The sequence below is a fragment of the Macadamia integrifolia genome, unplaced genomic scaffold, assembly GCF_013358625.1.
Source record: "Macadamia integrifolia cultivar HAES 741 unplaced genomic scaffold, SCU_Mint_v3 scaffold1921, whole genome shotgun sequence".
Lineage (NCBI taxonomy): Eukaryota > Viridiplantae > Streptophyta > Magnoliopsida > Proteales > Proteaceae > Macadamia > Macadamia integrifolia.
The window spans coordinates 90,386-106,736 of record NW_024868417.1 but is presented as its reverse complement, the minus strand read 5'-3'; the positions used below and the strand labels follow the sequence as shown (position 1 = coordinate 106,736).

General features: G+C 41.9%; 2 protein-coding genes across 2 annotated transcripts; both read left to right on the top strand.

Annotated features, from left to right (window-relative positions):
* Positions 1-2,907: 2,907 nt before the first annotated feature.
* LOC122065199 (cytochrome P450 703A2) lies at positions 2,908-4,795 on the top strand. Its single transcript, XM_042629013.1, has 3 exons — positions 2,908-3,418; positions 3,488-3,828; positions 3,993-4,795. Exons 1-3 carry the CDS (start codon positions 2,908-2,910, stop codon positions 4,629-4,631), a joined length of 1,491 nt encoding a protein of 496 aa, XP_042484947.1. The 3' UTR covers positions 4,632-4,795.
* A 9,227-nt stretch (positions 4,796-14,022) lies between these two features.
* On the top strand, positions 14,023-16,135 carry LOC122065201 (GDSL esterase/lipase At5g08460-like). The gene has a single exon (XM_042629015.1). It carries the CDS (start codon positions 14,849-14,851, stop codon positions 16,037-16,039), a length of 1,191 nt encoding a protein of 396 aa, XP_042484949.1. The 5' UTR covers positions 14,023-14,848; the 3' UTR covers positions 16,040-16,135.
* The last annotated feature ends 216 nt before the right edge of the window (positions 16,136-16,351 follow it).

Sequence of the window (16,351 nt, the reverse complement as noted above, 5' to 3'; positions counted from 1 at the left end):
GTGAAAAACCAACTAAATAGGATGGGACCATTATACCCTCTTGCACTATTCACCTCTACACTCCACTTCGTCAATCTTTTTTTAAGACCAAAATTAAAACAACCCAGATAATGAAAATGGAAGAAAATGAAGAGAATCTGCAGACTGCTTGTGAGTAGGCATTTTGGATTTCAAATTCCGTTATCACCAATTAAAAGGATGACCAAAACCGAAACAAATGCAAATTCCTCTCTCGATTCCGATAGCAAACCCTACCTCCGCCGGAGTTGCCCTATGGGTATCTACTAGTGGTGGTGTCGGTGATTGGGTAGAAGTAGAGAGGCCTTGGCCGAGATTTGGGAGAACAGAAGCGGCTTCTTTGGCTTTCTCCTTGGCAGCCAAGCCATCTCGGATAACTTTTCTTCGGTAGCTTCCTTGGCTTTCTCCTTGGCACCATTGCCACCTCCGATAACTTATCTCCGACGCTCTAATCTGAGGTGGCTTCCTTGGCTTTTTCCTTGGCAGCCATTGTCACCTCTGACAACTTTTCTCCGGCGGTTTGAAGAAAAAAGAGATTGGGAATATAGGTTGAAGTAAGGAACACGCTATAGACTTCGATCAAAGCCTGTTTTGAATGGGTAGTGGAAATAATTCAAACGAAGAATTATTGAATCTCTTTTTTTGTGTAGCTTGTTCCAACGTTCAATTTTTCTTTCCCCGAGAGGATTGATCAATTTGGAAGCTCTTCAAGTGGGAGATCGCCGGCTGGAAAAGAGGTGGGGATCAATCTAAAGTCTAAACTGCAAGTCTTTCTATATGGGTAAACCTCCTTAATGGGCAGGAGCATCCGGATGCCATTGACATTTGGAAGTTGGAACCAAAAGGTACAATGGTTGAGATCAGTGACAATGGCTGAGGTTGGACATAGGTTGACATCTGGAAGCCATTGACATTTGGAAGTTGAAGAAAACAAAGGTTGAAGAAGATGATCTCTTTATCCTTCTTTGTTTTGTTTTAATAGAAGGGCATATAGGTAAGTTCAAAAAGGGTATTTTGGGTATTAGATATCATTATATTAGATCATGTCATCAACTAATGGTCCCAATTTGACGGATACTAACTGATTAGACCTAATTGTAAGAATCTTAGAAAGTGCAGAGGAGGGGGACGTAATTCATTCAAACCCTTAGATCCACATATAATTTCGGCAAACTACATAGGAGGAGAGCGTAATTTTCCCATAAAAAAATAAATAAATAGCATGAGAACATCTATGTAATTATAGAAACAAACGCTTCAACATCAACCCTACTTGGGTAATAGATTCAACTCTTTACTTTCTCATCTTTTTGAATTTTGTTTTCTTCATCTTTCCGCCGCTCAATGCAAATAGTTGTTCAGAGTCACAACTCCACTATCTAGTCTCCATTAAGGATGTAAATGGATAGTCGAAAATCTATATTCAATTCATATTCATATCTATTTAGAAGAATGCGTATTCGAAAAATAGGATTCTAGAACTATTTGAATCCATTCGAAAACTAACCAAATGTAAATACGAATAGTGTTATATTTAATTCTTATTCGATCCATTAACATCCCTAGACTCAAATTATAATTATGTCACAAGAAAAATGTAATATCCGGTCTATCTAAAGGAACTGATTGAGGAAGAGCGTCCCAGCCATTTAAGTCAAACAATTTGGAATGATCATTCATTCTACCAACACTAATCATACCGTTGATACCCGTTCCTATAATATATATATATATATATATATATATATACATGTTTCATCAACTTGCACAGTATACAGCGCACTCATTAGGTAATTAATTGTATATGAATTACAATATTCATCCCTGGTAATTTCATTTGGGTCTTCAACCCAAGAAAAGTGTATATAACTGATCCTTTCCACTCATTTCCCTAACCACATTATAACTTCTTCATTCAAAGTACAAATGCTAATATTAACACTTTGACTGTCTGATCCTAGTTATTACTCTCTGATCCTAGCTATTAACTCAACCACTTCAACAACCTTGCCCTGCTAGATAAGCCCACTTATGCAAATACAATAAATGGTTGCATTAGCATCAACTCCTTTTGCATTATGTTGGGAGTCATAGAATTATAGTCCCACATTGGTTGTCTAGGACCTTTGGCGCATCTTCATATATTTGTTAGTCTCTCCACTTATAATTTTAAGCTTTTGGGTTGAAATCCAACATGGTATTAGAGCCATCTCTCGGTCATCTTCCCTTCTTGCGCCTTTCCAAGTGTATGGTGTTGACTTTCCTTCACATCTTAGACCAAAATGTTTTTAACTTCTTCAAGACCAGCTTCCCCAAGCTTGTCCATTAGGGTGTTGTAACAAAATGCATCTGTTCTACTGATGTAAAATGGTTGTAATTCAAATTTTAGCCCAATTTTGTTTCAGGCCAGCCCAAGTTATGATGACCCAGGAAAAGAGCCCAAGTTTATGTTCACTAATCATGCAATTTTTATTTCACTGAAGTAGGAAGGAGACTAGAGAGCCATCACTTCAAGCATGTATCACCTACCATGACTGGTTTCCTTCTAGTTCAGTAGCTATACTTTTGCTTTAGCAACCATTCACTTCATGCTTCCAAAACATCACCATTGAATGATCGGCGAATCACACGCTACAATCCATCTGTAATGCCACATAATCGCTGCCGCACGCCAAGATCATGGTAATTCTACATTGATCTTTATATATAGGTGATTTCAATAAGCTTAACCATGCCAGTAGTGTGACACCATCACTACTAATTAACTGCCAAGACTCATTGTTTGGCACATATATAGAAATTTTTTGGATCTGATATTTCAGAGTTGAAGCCCTTGCTTAAGTTTAGGGCTCTTTTCATGAATAATAGAAGCATCATTTAACAGCCCGGATGGATTTAGGCATATTGGGTCTGGCCTCAACTCTTATTAGTTCCTTTCTCTTTTTTCTTGTTCTATACCTCAAGCTAGCTCAGAAACCCCTTGAGAATACAGGGAAACTCCCTCCAGGTCCACCAAGATGGCCCATTGTTGGTAACCTTCTTCAATTGGGCCCTTTACCACATAAGGACTTCGCAGCCTTCTGCAAGAAGTATGGGCCCTTGGTCTATCTACGGCTTGGAAGTGTTGATGCAATCACTACCGATGACCCCGAGATGATACGCGAAATACTTCTCCGGCAAGATGACATCTTTGCCTCTCGACCTCGAACCTTAGCCGCCGTTCACCTCGCTTATGGGTGTGGGGATGTGGCATTGGCACCATTAGGCCCAAATTGGAGGAGAATGAGGAGAATATGCATGGAACATCTACTGACGACCAAGAGACTGGACTCATTTGCAGTTCACCGGGCTCATGAAGCCCAACACCTAGTACGGTATGTATGGGCCAAATCTCGAACTGGTAAGCCCATTAACCTAAGGGAAGTCTTGGGTGCATTTTCAATGAATAATGTTACTAGGATGTTGCTAGGGAAGCAATATTTTGGGGACAAATCAGCTGGACCGGATGAAGCTCTGGAGTTCATGCACATAACCCATGAGTTATTTTGGCTTCTTGGGTTAATATACTTAGGTGATTATCTTCCCATTTGGAGGTGGTTCGATCCTTTCGGATGCGAGAGGAAGATGAGAGAAGTGGAGAAGAGAGTGGATGAGTTCCATATGAAGATAATTGAGGAACATAGGAAGGGAGGAGAGAGGACGGTGGAAGAAGATGGAGGAGGGATGGACTTTGTTGATATTTTGTTGTCTTTGCCTGGTGAAGAAGGCAAGAAAAACTTGGATGATGTGGAGATCAAAGCTCTAATTCAGGTTAGCTTCTTTCATGATTCAGTTTAATACCAAGGTCTATCTATTTGGGCCTGGGCTCCTCAGGTTTTATTTGAGCCCAAACCTTAGGTTACTACAATAAGTCAACACCCTCTGGCCCATTAGAAGCCCATTTTGTTGGTGACCATTTTTATTCCTTCTTGTAGGATATGATAGCTGCTGCCACAGACACATCTTCAGTGACAAATGAATGGGCCATGGCAGAAGTGATAAAGCATCCAAGGGTTCTTCAAAAAGTCCAGGAAGAGCTGGACTCAGTTGTGGGCCGAGAACGTATGGTCACTGAATCAGATTTACCCCACCTTAACTACTTACGGTGCATTGTCCGTGAAACCTTCCGAATGCACCCGGCCGGACCCTTTCTCATTCCACATGAATCCATTAGATCAACAAAGATCAACGGCTATTATATCCCTGCCAAGACACGTGTCTTCATCAACACTCATGCACTTGGACGGAACACCCATATTTGGGATGACGTCGAGGAATTCCGGCCGGAGAGGCATCTTTCGGAGGACGGGAGCCGGGTTGAAGTAAGCCATGGGAATGATTTCAAGATCTTGCCCTTTAGTGCAGGCAAGAGGAAATGCCCCGGTGCACCGTTAGGCGTCGTTTTCGTCTTGATGGCTCTGGCTCGCCTATTCCATTGCTTCAACTGGAGCCCGCCGGAGGGGTTGAGGCCGGAGGACATTGATACTGATGAGGTGTATGGGATGACAATGCCCAAGGCCAAGCCATTGATGGCCATGGCTAGGCCACGCTTAGCTAGTTATTTGTATTGCTGAATGAGACCATGTTATGTATGATTTTGAATGGGTTGGCTTCAATGGGCCTAATGGGTTTATTGAAGTCCAATAAAATATGATAGCATTGATCTTTCATCATGGTCCTTGATGACGAGTCTTGTGTCAATCTAGAACGAATATTAAACCGGCTGTTTGAAACTGAATCGAAACAAACCAGTTTGATTTTGATTTCACGTTGAAACCATTGGTTCAAATCGAATAATTCGATTCCTCTTTAATTTTTTTAATCAATTTGGGTGCTAAATTTTATTCCTTTATAATGTTTAAAAAAAGTTTGGTTAATTATGATCCTAATAAATAAGGGAGTTTCTTTGTTGGTGAAGATGTAAAATGTTTATTCAAACTAAATACAAACTGGGTCAAAATGGAATAATGAACCGAATAAAAACGACCCAAAACCGAACAATGCGAGTTTGATTCTGGTTTGAAAAAGAGGCTGCCATTCGATTTCAGTTCTGTTTCAATTTCTGTTTCAATTTCCACATGTTATATCTTTAAACGAACTAATACCGATTACATGCTAGTTGGCTACTCCTGCCTAACAATTCAAGATTAAAAGCATAGTCCTAGAAAGCCAGACAAGTCTTGTACCTGGTTCAAACCGGTTTTGCATGGAAACGTTTTCTAACTTATCTTTTATTTGGAGTCAAAATTCACCGATCGGCCCAATTGAAACCAACCGGTTTATCTTGGACCAAACATAACCCAATATTTATCGGTTTGCTTTTGGGTTAGGTTTTTATGAAACCGATAGAAATCAAAATCAAACTGACTGAAACTGTAAAGCAGACCGAATCCAATAAAAAATCGAGACTGGATCAATAGTAACCCAATAAGAAACAATAAACCAATACCACCCAAAAAAAAAATATATCTTTTTGATTTCCTTATATCTGCAAGGAAAAATCAAAACCGAACCAGACTGATAGTAGCCAGCTCACAAGTTTGTTTCTTGATGAAATAAATGGGATAGAAAATAATTTTGATGAGGTGAAATATTTTCTATAGATACATATTACATATGCATATCTTCTATTAATCCAGCTGCAAGTAAGAGTGCTTGCAAATCAACTCAATCATCGAGAGAAAAATGCTCTATGATTTTGGGGGCATACAATAAGAACTACTTCCTTATGTCATGCTATGATATAAAATCTAGGAATACATGTAATAGAATAGATCCACTAAGGTACTAGGCTGCGGTGTTGCATTAGAACCCAAAGATAGTAAGTACTATCTTAAACTGGAACAAATCAAACCAAAATCGAAATCCATCCACGAAAATTTGAAACAAATTTAATTGTTTGATTTCAGATTGGCCTAGTAACCAACCGAATCCGATTCAGCCTATGAAATCGATCGATTGACATTCTTACCTGTGAATAAAATTTAGTTGTTGCCCGGGTTGCAGCCAAGTAGCTGCAATCCCTGTGGTAGCCAAGGAAATGGAATCTTAAAGGGCATTTTGGAGAACACCAAACCTAGGAGGGTATTTATAAACCCTAGAGGGAAGTGAATTATTCTATTTCTTTGGTTGGCAGTAAGAATTGCAACTACTTGGTTGCAACCCAGGTAATAGCCAAATTTTTTCCTTACATGTATGTGCCAAAAGCATATGTAACCATGTAAGTTGATAGTCAGAACCTTTGCATGATATCAATCACATATACCCAAAACGCAACAATCTCTCCCTCTCTAATTTAGGTACTCTTCTCCCTCTCAACTGGAGATATATACCAACCTCTGTCAATGTAAATGTAAATTCCTGAATTGCTGCAAAGGAGGGAGAAAGAAGCCAAAAGCGCCTATAACAGCCACTTCCCTAAATTAGAAACCAATCGAATATGAATCGGATGTGATTAAATCCAGATATTTCTTGATCAGATATGGAAAATATCCCTAAAAAAATATAGATGTGAATCAAATTCAGATTTTCAACTATCCATTTACATCCTTGACTTGTGTAACCCGTACTTTTCCTACCACAACAGAATGATTTTCTTTCAATTTATGTTTTTCAGTTATCTTAGCTCTTTCCCTCAATCTCTAGATCATGTCTCAACTTCAGTAACCCTCAAGATTATTATTTAGTTAACATTTTATAGTTTTTTATCTATTCCGATCAGATAATTATTTTTCTAGATTATTTGAATTTGGACTTGGATACCGTTTGACCGGATATGGATACTCTTGTAGCCCTAGACAGATAAGGATGCAAATCGAATTCAAATTTTCGACTATCTGTTTACATCCTTACCATAAATTGGAACCAAGCATTCACTCTCTCCTCTCAACTCTCTCTCTATATGTACCCTTCCCACTCGGAAATTTACCCATGGAGAAACATGACTAAGCACTGAAACACAAAAATATGAAGGGAGTATAGTTGATATGTGTTATGTTGGTTGTAGTCATGGTGGTGGTGTAGAAACACAATCCTAAAACGATGTAGAAGATAATGGAAAAATAGAACAAACAATGCACACAGATTTATGAGGTTCGACAAGGTTGTCTACGTCCTTGGTGAGATGAAATCCTGCTTCACTATCAATGGAGAATAGGGTTATAGCATTCGTCCTCACACCTCTCAGTATTGCTTGCATTACAGAGAAAGAAACCATCGCTACAAATATATAGCGAAAAATCCTACACCCCTACTATGCAGGGGGGCCTCCTACCCCCCTTGCAACCTCCATGGCCCCCTAACCGGCTAGCGGGACCACCGTCATGCCTGTCAAGGTGCTGCACCAGTACTCCCTAGATTAAATTGTGACGGAATATAAGACATTGTACCAATAGGTGGTCCAGATGATGATGGAGTCAGGGGAGGTAGCTGTGAGATGCGGGGAAGTTGAGTTGGAGTTGTCCAACGGCATCGCGTATCTAACCAGAAAGGAGGGTGGGCCGCCAGTGGGATGTTGCGTTGGGGTGAGAAGAATCAAGGAGATGGTGCCAACAGTAGACGACCGGCGCCAAGCATGCGAGTGCATTGAGATGGCAGCCGCCAAGTATTCGGATCTAAAGGCTGAGGCAGCCTGCCAGCTTCCCAACAAGTGCCACATTGAGCTTAATACACACATCAAAGGGAACGTTGATTTTAAAAAAGTGAGTGAATTCTCCTTGTTTCTCCTCTTCTGCATAGATCAAACAATTACTTGCAGCTTTCTTTCTTGGCTTCTTTTTCTCCTTATGCAGGATTCCATGAGTTAAAAGGACTTTGAGAGGGGAAGAGATAGATTAATGGGAGAACCATGGCATGGCATAGTGTGTTGCTACCTTAGCAATATCTGGAAAGTTATAGATTTAGTACTTAATGCCTATACATATAGACAAAATAGAGGTTCTCTCTCTCAGGAGAGCCTTGTTATAATGTTGTGACAACTAACCATCACAAACTGAACAAATGCTTGGTCCATACTTGAAACTAGTGTACTGTACATTTTTTTTTTTTGGTAATAAGAAACTTAATTCAGATAATTTGTTACGTGCATGCATGGTGAGGAGGGGAGTCTTACGTAAGCATGTGGTCAGCCATGAGGTCATGAGCATAGATGGGTCAGCCATTTGTTCCTTACTTAGTAGTTGGTTAGTTATTATATTTTCCAGTATTGAGTCCATTATCACATGTAACGTTAGTGGAGGTAGGAGGTTATTATTAGTGGGATGTAATGGGAGAGGACGTGGATAGCATGGGTTATGTAACTGGATGTGGAGGTAGTATGCTATATATTAGTAACAGATTAATGAAGAAGTAGACTTGATTATTACCAACTACTCAGCGAGTAGGGAGGCAAGGCTTCCTCGATAAAGCCCTATTATTCGAATTATTCCATTAACCTTTCTTTCTCATACGTTAATCTATCCCATCTCTTCTCGCTCTTATCCCCATTCAACCATAGGTAAGAAGGGCTCAAGCTCGTATATACCAGCCTGGTATCAGAGCCGAGGGATGGACCAACAAGTCCAAAGATTAGAAGGCGAAATTAGCACTCTCAATGACACACAACAGCAGATATTGTCCAAAATTGACGGGCAGCAGCAAGGTTTAGCAAAACTCAGTGCATTTTTTGAGAAAATGAGTCTACCCGAACCGAACCCCATTGAGGGAGAGGTAGGGGACAACTCGAGAGCTTCTATGCAAAATACAGGTGGAGTTCGAAATCCTCTTCAAGGAACAACCGTGCGTACGACCTCGTCACAGCAGACATATGCACCGAAGCTAGTGAAGCTGGACTTTCCACGTTACACCGGAGATGAGGATATAGCCAGTTGGGTGTGTCGAGTAGAACAATTTTTTTGCTTCCACCAAACACCCGAGCAGGAACGGGTTGCTATGGCGTCCTTTCACTTGGAAGGAGAAGCTCAAATGTGGTACCAAATTTACAAGCAAGATCAAGAAGACATGACTTGGAGATCTTTTTGTGAAGGCTTGCACTCGTGGTTTGGCCCGACACCGTTTCAAGACTTTTTTGGAGAACTTGCCAAATTGCAACAATCGTCCTCGGTCCGAGATTATCAAGCAAGGTTCGAGAGAACCTTGTCGAAGGTGGGATATCTTCCTCCAAACCGCCAAATCAGTTGCTTCATAAGCGGCTTGAAGGAGACTATTAAGGCTGACGTGTTGGTCGGGTGCCCCGCCACGCTATCGGCAGCCATCGGGTTGGCCAGGTTGTAAGAAGCGCGAAACATGTCCCAAAGGCGTCCCATCTCTTCATTTGAACCACGCAAGACGGTCTCTACCAACAAGGACATGTTGAGCGGGGTAACGCTGCCAATTAAACGCCTATCCACCACCGAGATGCAAGAGAGGAGGTCAAAGGGGCTTTGCTATAACTGTAATGAAAGATTTGTGCCTGGCCATCGCTGTAAAAAACTCTTCTTGATTGAAGGGTTCTATGAGGAGGAAGAGGAGGAGGCTATAGCTACGACAGATTACGACGAAGACGTGGAGGAAAGAGGAGACATTCCAGAGATATCTTTACATGCAATTTCTGGAAGTCGAGCTCTAGAGACAATGCGGGTTGCGGGAAGCATTGGAAACATGGCAGTTACCGTTCCCATCGATTCAGGGAGTACACATAATTTTATGAGTACGAGATTGGCCAAAAAAATCGGTTTGCACCCAACAAACGAGCAACCGTTTGAAGTGATGGTTGCCTCTGGAGAGAAAATCGCAAGTCTAGGTCTTTGCACGGGAGTAAAAATAGTCATACAAGGAGTTCCCATCTTAGCCGATTTCTTCCTTTTAGCATTGGGAGGGTATGAAGTGGTGTTGGGCGCTCACTGGTTGCGGACGTTAGGCCCCATCACATGGGATTTTGCTAATCTCATAATGAAGTTCAAAGAGAAAGGGAAAGAAGTCACACTCAAAGGGATAACTACCATCAACTCAGATAGAGTTGTGGATGATCCTAACAAAGAAGCTAAGAATGAGAAGCCTGGATTCCTATTGCAATTATGTTCCATGTCAGCATCCATATCTTGCAAAAGGGAGGGTCTCACTTCCATTCACATACAACAATTGTTGGAAAAATATCAAAGAGTCTTCATCGAACCAAAAGGGCTTCCTCCAGCTCAATCTCATGATCACAGGATCCCTCTTAAGTCGGACAGCCAACCCACCTGTGTGCGCACGTATCGATACCCGCATTTCCAAAAACGGGAGATTGAGAGGTTAGTAACTGAAATGCTCTCTAATGGCATTATACGTACCAGCAATAGTCCCTATTCATCGCTAGTGATCCTAGTAAAGAAGCATGACGGATCATGGAGGATGTGCGTGGATTATCGGGCCCTCAACCGGATCACCATAAAAGATAAATTTCCCATTCCTTTGATTGATGAATTATTGGACGAACTCAACGGTGCTCGTTACTTCTCCAAGCTTGACTTAAGGTCCGGATATCATCAAATCCGAGTGGTACCTGAGGACATAGAAAAGACGACATTCAGAACGCATCATGGCCATTATGAATTTTTGGTGATGCCGTTTGGGCTCACTAACGCCCCATCCACCTTCCAATCACTTATGAATCAGGTATTTAAAGGACATCTCAGAAAATTTATATTGGTTTTCTTTGATGATATTCTAGTCTTCAGTGCTACTTGGGAGGAACATCTAGTACATTTGGAGACCACATTGGCAATTATACAAACCAATCAATTGTACGTGAAGAAGGAGAAGTGCCAATTTGGTCAACAGAAGATTCATTATTTAGGCCACATCATATCTGAAGAAGGTGTCGCAGTGGATCCTCACAAAATTGAAGCAATGATGAGTTGGCCCAAACCCAGAACCGTGAAGGGCATGAGAAGGTTCCTTGGGTTGACCGGATACTACCGTAAGTTTATCCAAAATTACGGTAAGGTTGCGGCTCCACTCACTCAAATGCTCAAGAAGAACCGCTTTAAATGGACACCAATGGCAGAAGTGGCGTTCCAAAAATTGAAGGAAGAGATGACACAAGCTCCAGTTCTAGCACTGCTGGATTTTTCAAGAACTTTTATTGTGGAGTGTGATGCAAGTGGTTCAGGTATTGGAGCAGTTCTTTTACAAGATAGGCCCGTTGCATTTTTTAGCCATGCTCTTCAAGGGAAGAACCTCCTAATGTCCACTTATGAAAAGGAGATCCTGGCCCTTGTTCTTGCAGTTCAGAGGTGGCATTCTTACCTAATTGGGAGGCAATTCGTGGTGCGGTCCGACCAGCGTAGTTTGAAATACTTATGGGATCAAAAAATAACCACCCCGGCCCAACAACAGTGGTTATATAAACTCATGCACTATGATTTTATTGTAGAATATAAGAAAGGAAGGGAAAATGTGGTGGCGGATGCGTTGTCAAGACGGGAGGAGTTCGAGTGTGAAGAGGAAGCGGTTAGCTATAATATAGCTGCACTTTCTCACCCTCTCACGAAGTGGGTAGCCGCTATTAAAGAGGAGCATGAGTCCTCACCTGAAATGACTCAACTCATTCATAATATTCATGAAGGAGAAGCCGTTGGGCCATGGGCAGTCAAAGATGGATTGGTCTTTTTTAAGGAGAGAATTTATCTCCCACAAAACTCTCCACTCATTGGTACAATCATTAACCAATTCCACAACAGTACGCATGAAGGCTATCAGAAAACGTTTCAACGGATAAGGACCACCTTTTATTGGACAGGTATGAGAAAATCTATTTTAGAGAAAATAGCCCAATGTGACACGTGTCAACGCCATAAAGCGGAACAAACTACTCCAGCTGGTCTGTTACAACCGCTTCCCATTCCTGAACGGATATGAGAGGATATTTCCATGGAATTCCTAGAAGGTCTTCCTAATTCTAAGGGGAAGACAACCATATTGGTAGTTGTTGATCGGTTATCTAAATATGCCCCCTTCCTGCCTCTCTCTCACCCGTACACGGCAGTAGGAGTTGCACAACTATTTTTTGAAAACGTCTTCAAACTCCATGGTATGCCAAAAACTATAGTCTGTGATCGAGATCCCACGTTCACCAGTAATTTTTGGAGAGAGTTATTTCGCCTCAATGGGACAAGTTTCAACCTCAGTTCAGCGTATCACCCCCAAACAGATGGACAAAGTGAGGTGGTCAACAGGACGATGGAGATGTATCTCCGGTGTTTTACAAGTTCACACCCAAAAGAGTGGGGTAAGTGGCTGGCATGGGCTGAATATTGCTATAATACAAGTTGGCATTCCGCTACGAAAACCACCCCTTTTGAAGCCATGTACGGACGCCCTCCACCCACTTTGCTCACCTACATTCCTAGAACAGCTAAGGTAGAGGCCGTGGATCAGCAGTTGGTCGATAGAGATCGCAAATTGAAGGAGTTGCGCGCCAACCTTGCCGAAGCTCAAGGCAGAATGAAGCGGGTATATGATAAACATCATCGGGAAAGGGAGTTTGAAGTCGATGATTGGGTATATCTTAAACTACAACCCTACCGACAGACTACATTGGCATTAAGGAAATCTCATAAGTTGGCCCCGCGCTACTACGGCCCATTCCATATCATCCAACGTATTGGAAAAGTAGCATACAAACTTGCCTTGCCTGAAGGTTCTCGGATTCACCCTACGTTCCACGTTTCCTTACTCAAGAAACAGATTGGGAACCTTCATGAGATTCAAGATGAACTCCCAACACTCCAAGGTGGTGAAGATATTCTCCACCCAAAGCCGCAGGCCATTCTGGATAGGTGAATCCAAAGGCATCGGGTACAACTATTGGTTCATTGGCACGGTCTTTCTCCTGCCGAGGCAACGTGGGAAGACTTCGAGATGATGAAGGTTCAATTTCCTGAAGCTGGTCTTGAGGCCAAGCCCTTTTCTTAAGAGGGATGGAGCATGTTACGTGCATGCATGGTGAGGAGGGGAGTCTTACGTAAGCATGTGGTCAGCCATGAGGTCATGAGCATAGATGGGTCAGCCATTTGTTCCTTACTTAGTAGTTGGTTAGTTATTATATTTTCCAGTATTGAGTCCATTATCACATGTAACGTTAGTGGAGGTAGGAGGTTATTATTAGTGGGATGTAATGGGAGAGGACGTGGATAGCATGGGTTATGTAACTGGATGTGGAAGTAGTATGCTATATATTAGTAACAGATTAATGAAGAAGTAGACTTGATTATTACCAACTACTCAGTGAGTAGGGAGGCAAGGCTTCCTCGATAAAGCCCTATTATCCGAATTATTCCATTAACCTTTCTTTCTCATATGTTAATCTATCCCAGCTCTTCTCGCTCTTATCTCCATTCAACCATAGGTAAGAAGGGCTCAAGCTCGTCTATACCATAATTCAGATAAAAGGTATGATAAACATTAGGTTTGGATACATATTATTCAGAATCAAGGAATGGAAATTGATCGAAAACCATTGCCAAGGTCATCTTGATTAGGGATGGGGTGAAAGAAACCACTTCCCGAGACAATACATTGTAGACACAGCTTATACAAACGGACCATTAAAGACCTCATCATCAAACAAATAATAAAACCCATTTTTTATGATGCATGTCAGGCAAACAATCATTTCCTTGCAAACCCAATTTCATGCCAAACAAACTGCTGACACATTGGTAGGATGAAAGATAGTGTTACAGTATGCATACGGCCCCAAACATGGTGATCTACCAATGAAGGGCAATGCGTTAAAAAAATCATTGGGCGTAGGCGTCGTTATTGACCCCACTGTCATCAAAAGACTGAAGTGTGCCGCTGGCCTCGAACAAGGTGCCACTGTCACGAACGGAGCGAAACATGTCACAAGTTTTGCACAAGGTGCCAAGCTCTGTTGGTCGTTTCAGGCACCACCGTCGTCTCATAAGAATGAAAAGTTTTCATATGATTAGTCGTCACAAGCACTGGAGCATTGCCTCATGTACATGTCCAGTGATTTGTACACCGCTCCAATAGTCGCTTCGAAGATTACAAGTAGTGCATCCACCACAACAACAAACAGGCACAATAGGCGAATTCCAAGCATCTTACCAGTGCGATGTCGCAACGGTAGATGGTTATGAAGGGGGTGAGGGAGAAGGAGAGAGGAGGTTGTAGAGGGGATGGACGGCTGCAGAAGGTGGAGTGGCAAGGGGCGAGAGCAAGGGAGGTTGCGTGGTGGTGGAAAGGTAATTTAGGTGGTGGTGGTGGTGGTGGCGGGGCAATGTGAGCACTTAGTATAGGATTAGGAAACCTAGTTGTCAATCTCTCTAAGTAAAAGGGTTGGTCACAACAAAACAAGCTTTTGACTTAATCTCAAAAAGATCTCTATTGATATCTTTGGATTTAAAGGGTGGAAATTTGCCTAACATGATTGCCATAATGTTTTGATCGTCACTGTTCGTGCATATTAGACACATAAGACAACCAGATTCATTCCGCCGTGAGAAAAGCTTCATCAAGGTAATATGTGATCCTCTGTTTGTTTTTCGTTTTACACCTTTGAAAGAGTACTGGTAATTCCGGTTTCATCTAATATCGAACAGAAAAAGAGTACTGTTGGTATCCAGATCCCGACTTTTCCTCCTTTTGCCAACAACAGGACCGTGGTTCGTACTTGCTCGGTTCAACCAGTTAACCCACGCCGGTTTCAAAACCAAGGGACCCTTTCGTTCAAATGGAAATATGAAAGGCTCTTCATTGGTTCACTTTCATTTCGAGAGAACCAGCAAGAGAGCCTTCAATCAAGAAGATGACGAAATTGCGAAACAAGAGATGCTTCAGTGACAGAGACTACCAGCAGAAATTGAAGAACATCAATAAGATGATCGATCAAAGAAAATCCAAATGGGTAGCTGTGCTTCTTCTTCTTCTAGCCCTCTTCTTTGTTGCTTCAGGCGTTGTTCTTGGTCAATTCCCTGTCGCACCCACTCCCCAAGAACCCCTCTCCCTCTCTGCAATGTTCATCATGGGAGATTCTTCTGTGAGTTGCGGCCATGTCTCTTTCTTTCCCAGTCTCTTCAGTCAAGATTCTTTCCTTTTCCCCTGTAATGGCTCCCAACCAACCCTCATTCCTCAATTGCTTGCTGAGAAGATGGGTTTGCCTCAAATCTCCCAATTTGACAGCCAAAATGGAACAACTGATGATCTCATCTCAGGTTTGAATTTTGGTTCTTCTCCGGCGACGATCATAACTGCCGGTGAATTGGGTTTTCTGAATCAGCAGTTGCGACAAGCTCTTGAGACGATTCAGTTGTTAGAGCTCGAACTGGGTAGAGAAGAAGTTCAAGAACTCATAAAATCTTCTCTGTTCTATCTTTCCTTTGGCAAAGACGATTACATCAACCTCTTCTCCAGTAATTTCTCTGACGTAAGGATGAGGTTTGGTCCAACTGGGTTCGCTCAGATTCTGGTGAACCAGATGGTTGGGGTGGTTAAGGATCTTTACAATGCAGATGCGAGGAAGATACTGTGTATGGGTATTGGACCATTGGGTTGCAGCCCACGGATCTTGTATGAGTCTCACAGGTATCGGGTTGGATCGGCGGCCGGGGATGGACATTGTGTTGATGAGATCAATGAGCATATAGTTCAGTACAACCTCATGCTCTCCAAGAGACTTTCTGAGCTCAGCTTGGAGTTATCCGATGCAGAAATTGTGTTCTGTGATGTATACAGTGGGATGATGGAGATTATAACCCATCCGGGTCGGTATGGGTTTGAGGAAGTCAGGTGGGCTTGCTGTGGTTATGGAATGTATGGTGGTAGGATTAGGTGTATTTCAGAAGAGATGGTCTGTGATGAGCCTACAACTCATGTGTGGTGGGACTTCTATGACCCTACAGAGGCAGTCAATGTTTTGCTAGCTGACTCTATCTGGTCTTCCCAATCTTTGGGTGATCTTTGTGGCCCAATCACAGTCCAACAACTGGCATTCATGTAAAGCAACAAGTGTACCTTACATTCTTTTCCCCTATTTTGTTTTGGGGAATGAATGGTTTCAATTCATCTTTTGTAAACAAAGTATTGATGTGATTCTACAGTTTAGATCTTTCAAAATAGCACAGATAGGTTCACCATTGAACAATTTTAGTTTTCTTACTGTACCACTAATTGAAGATGGTAAAGAAGTGTATGTCTATGACAGATCAGACTGTAGTAAATTTCTTAAAAACAAACCAGTGGGTCCAACTGAATATCATAGGCTTACAAGAAGCTCCTTTCATTCAACCTTCTTTGCCATCACCAGGCCACC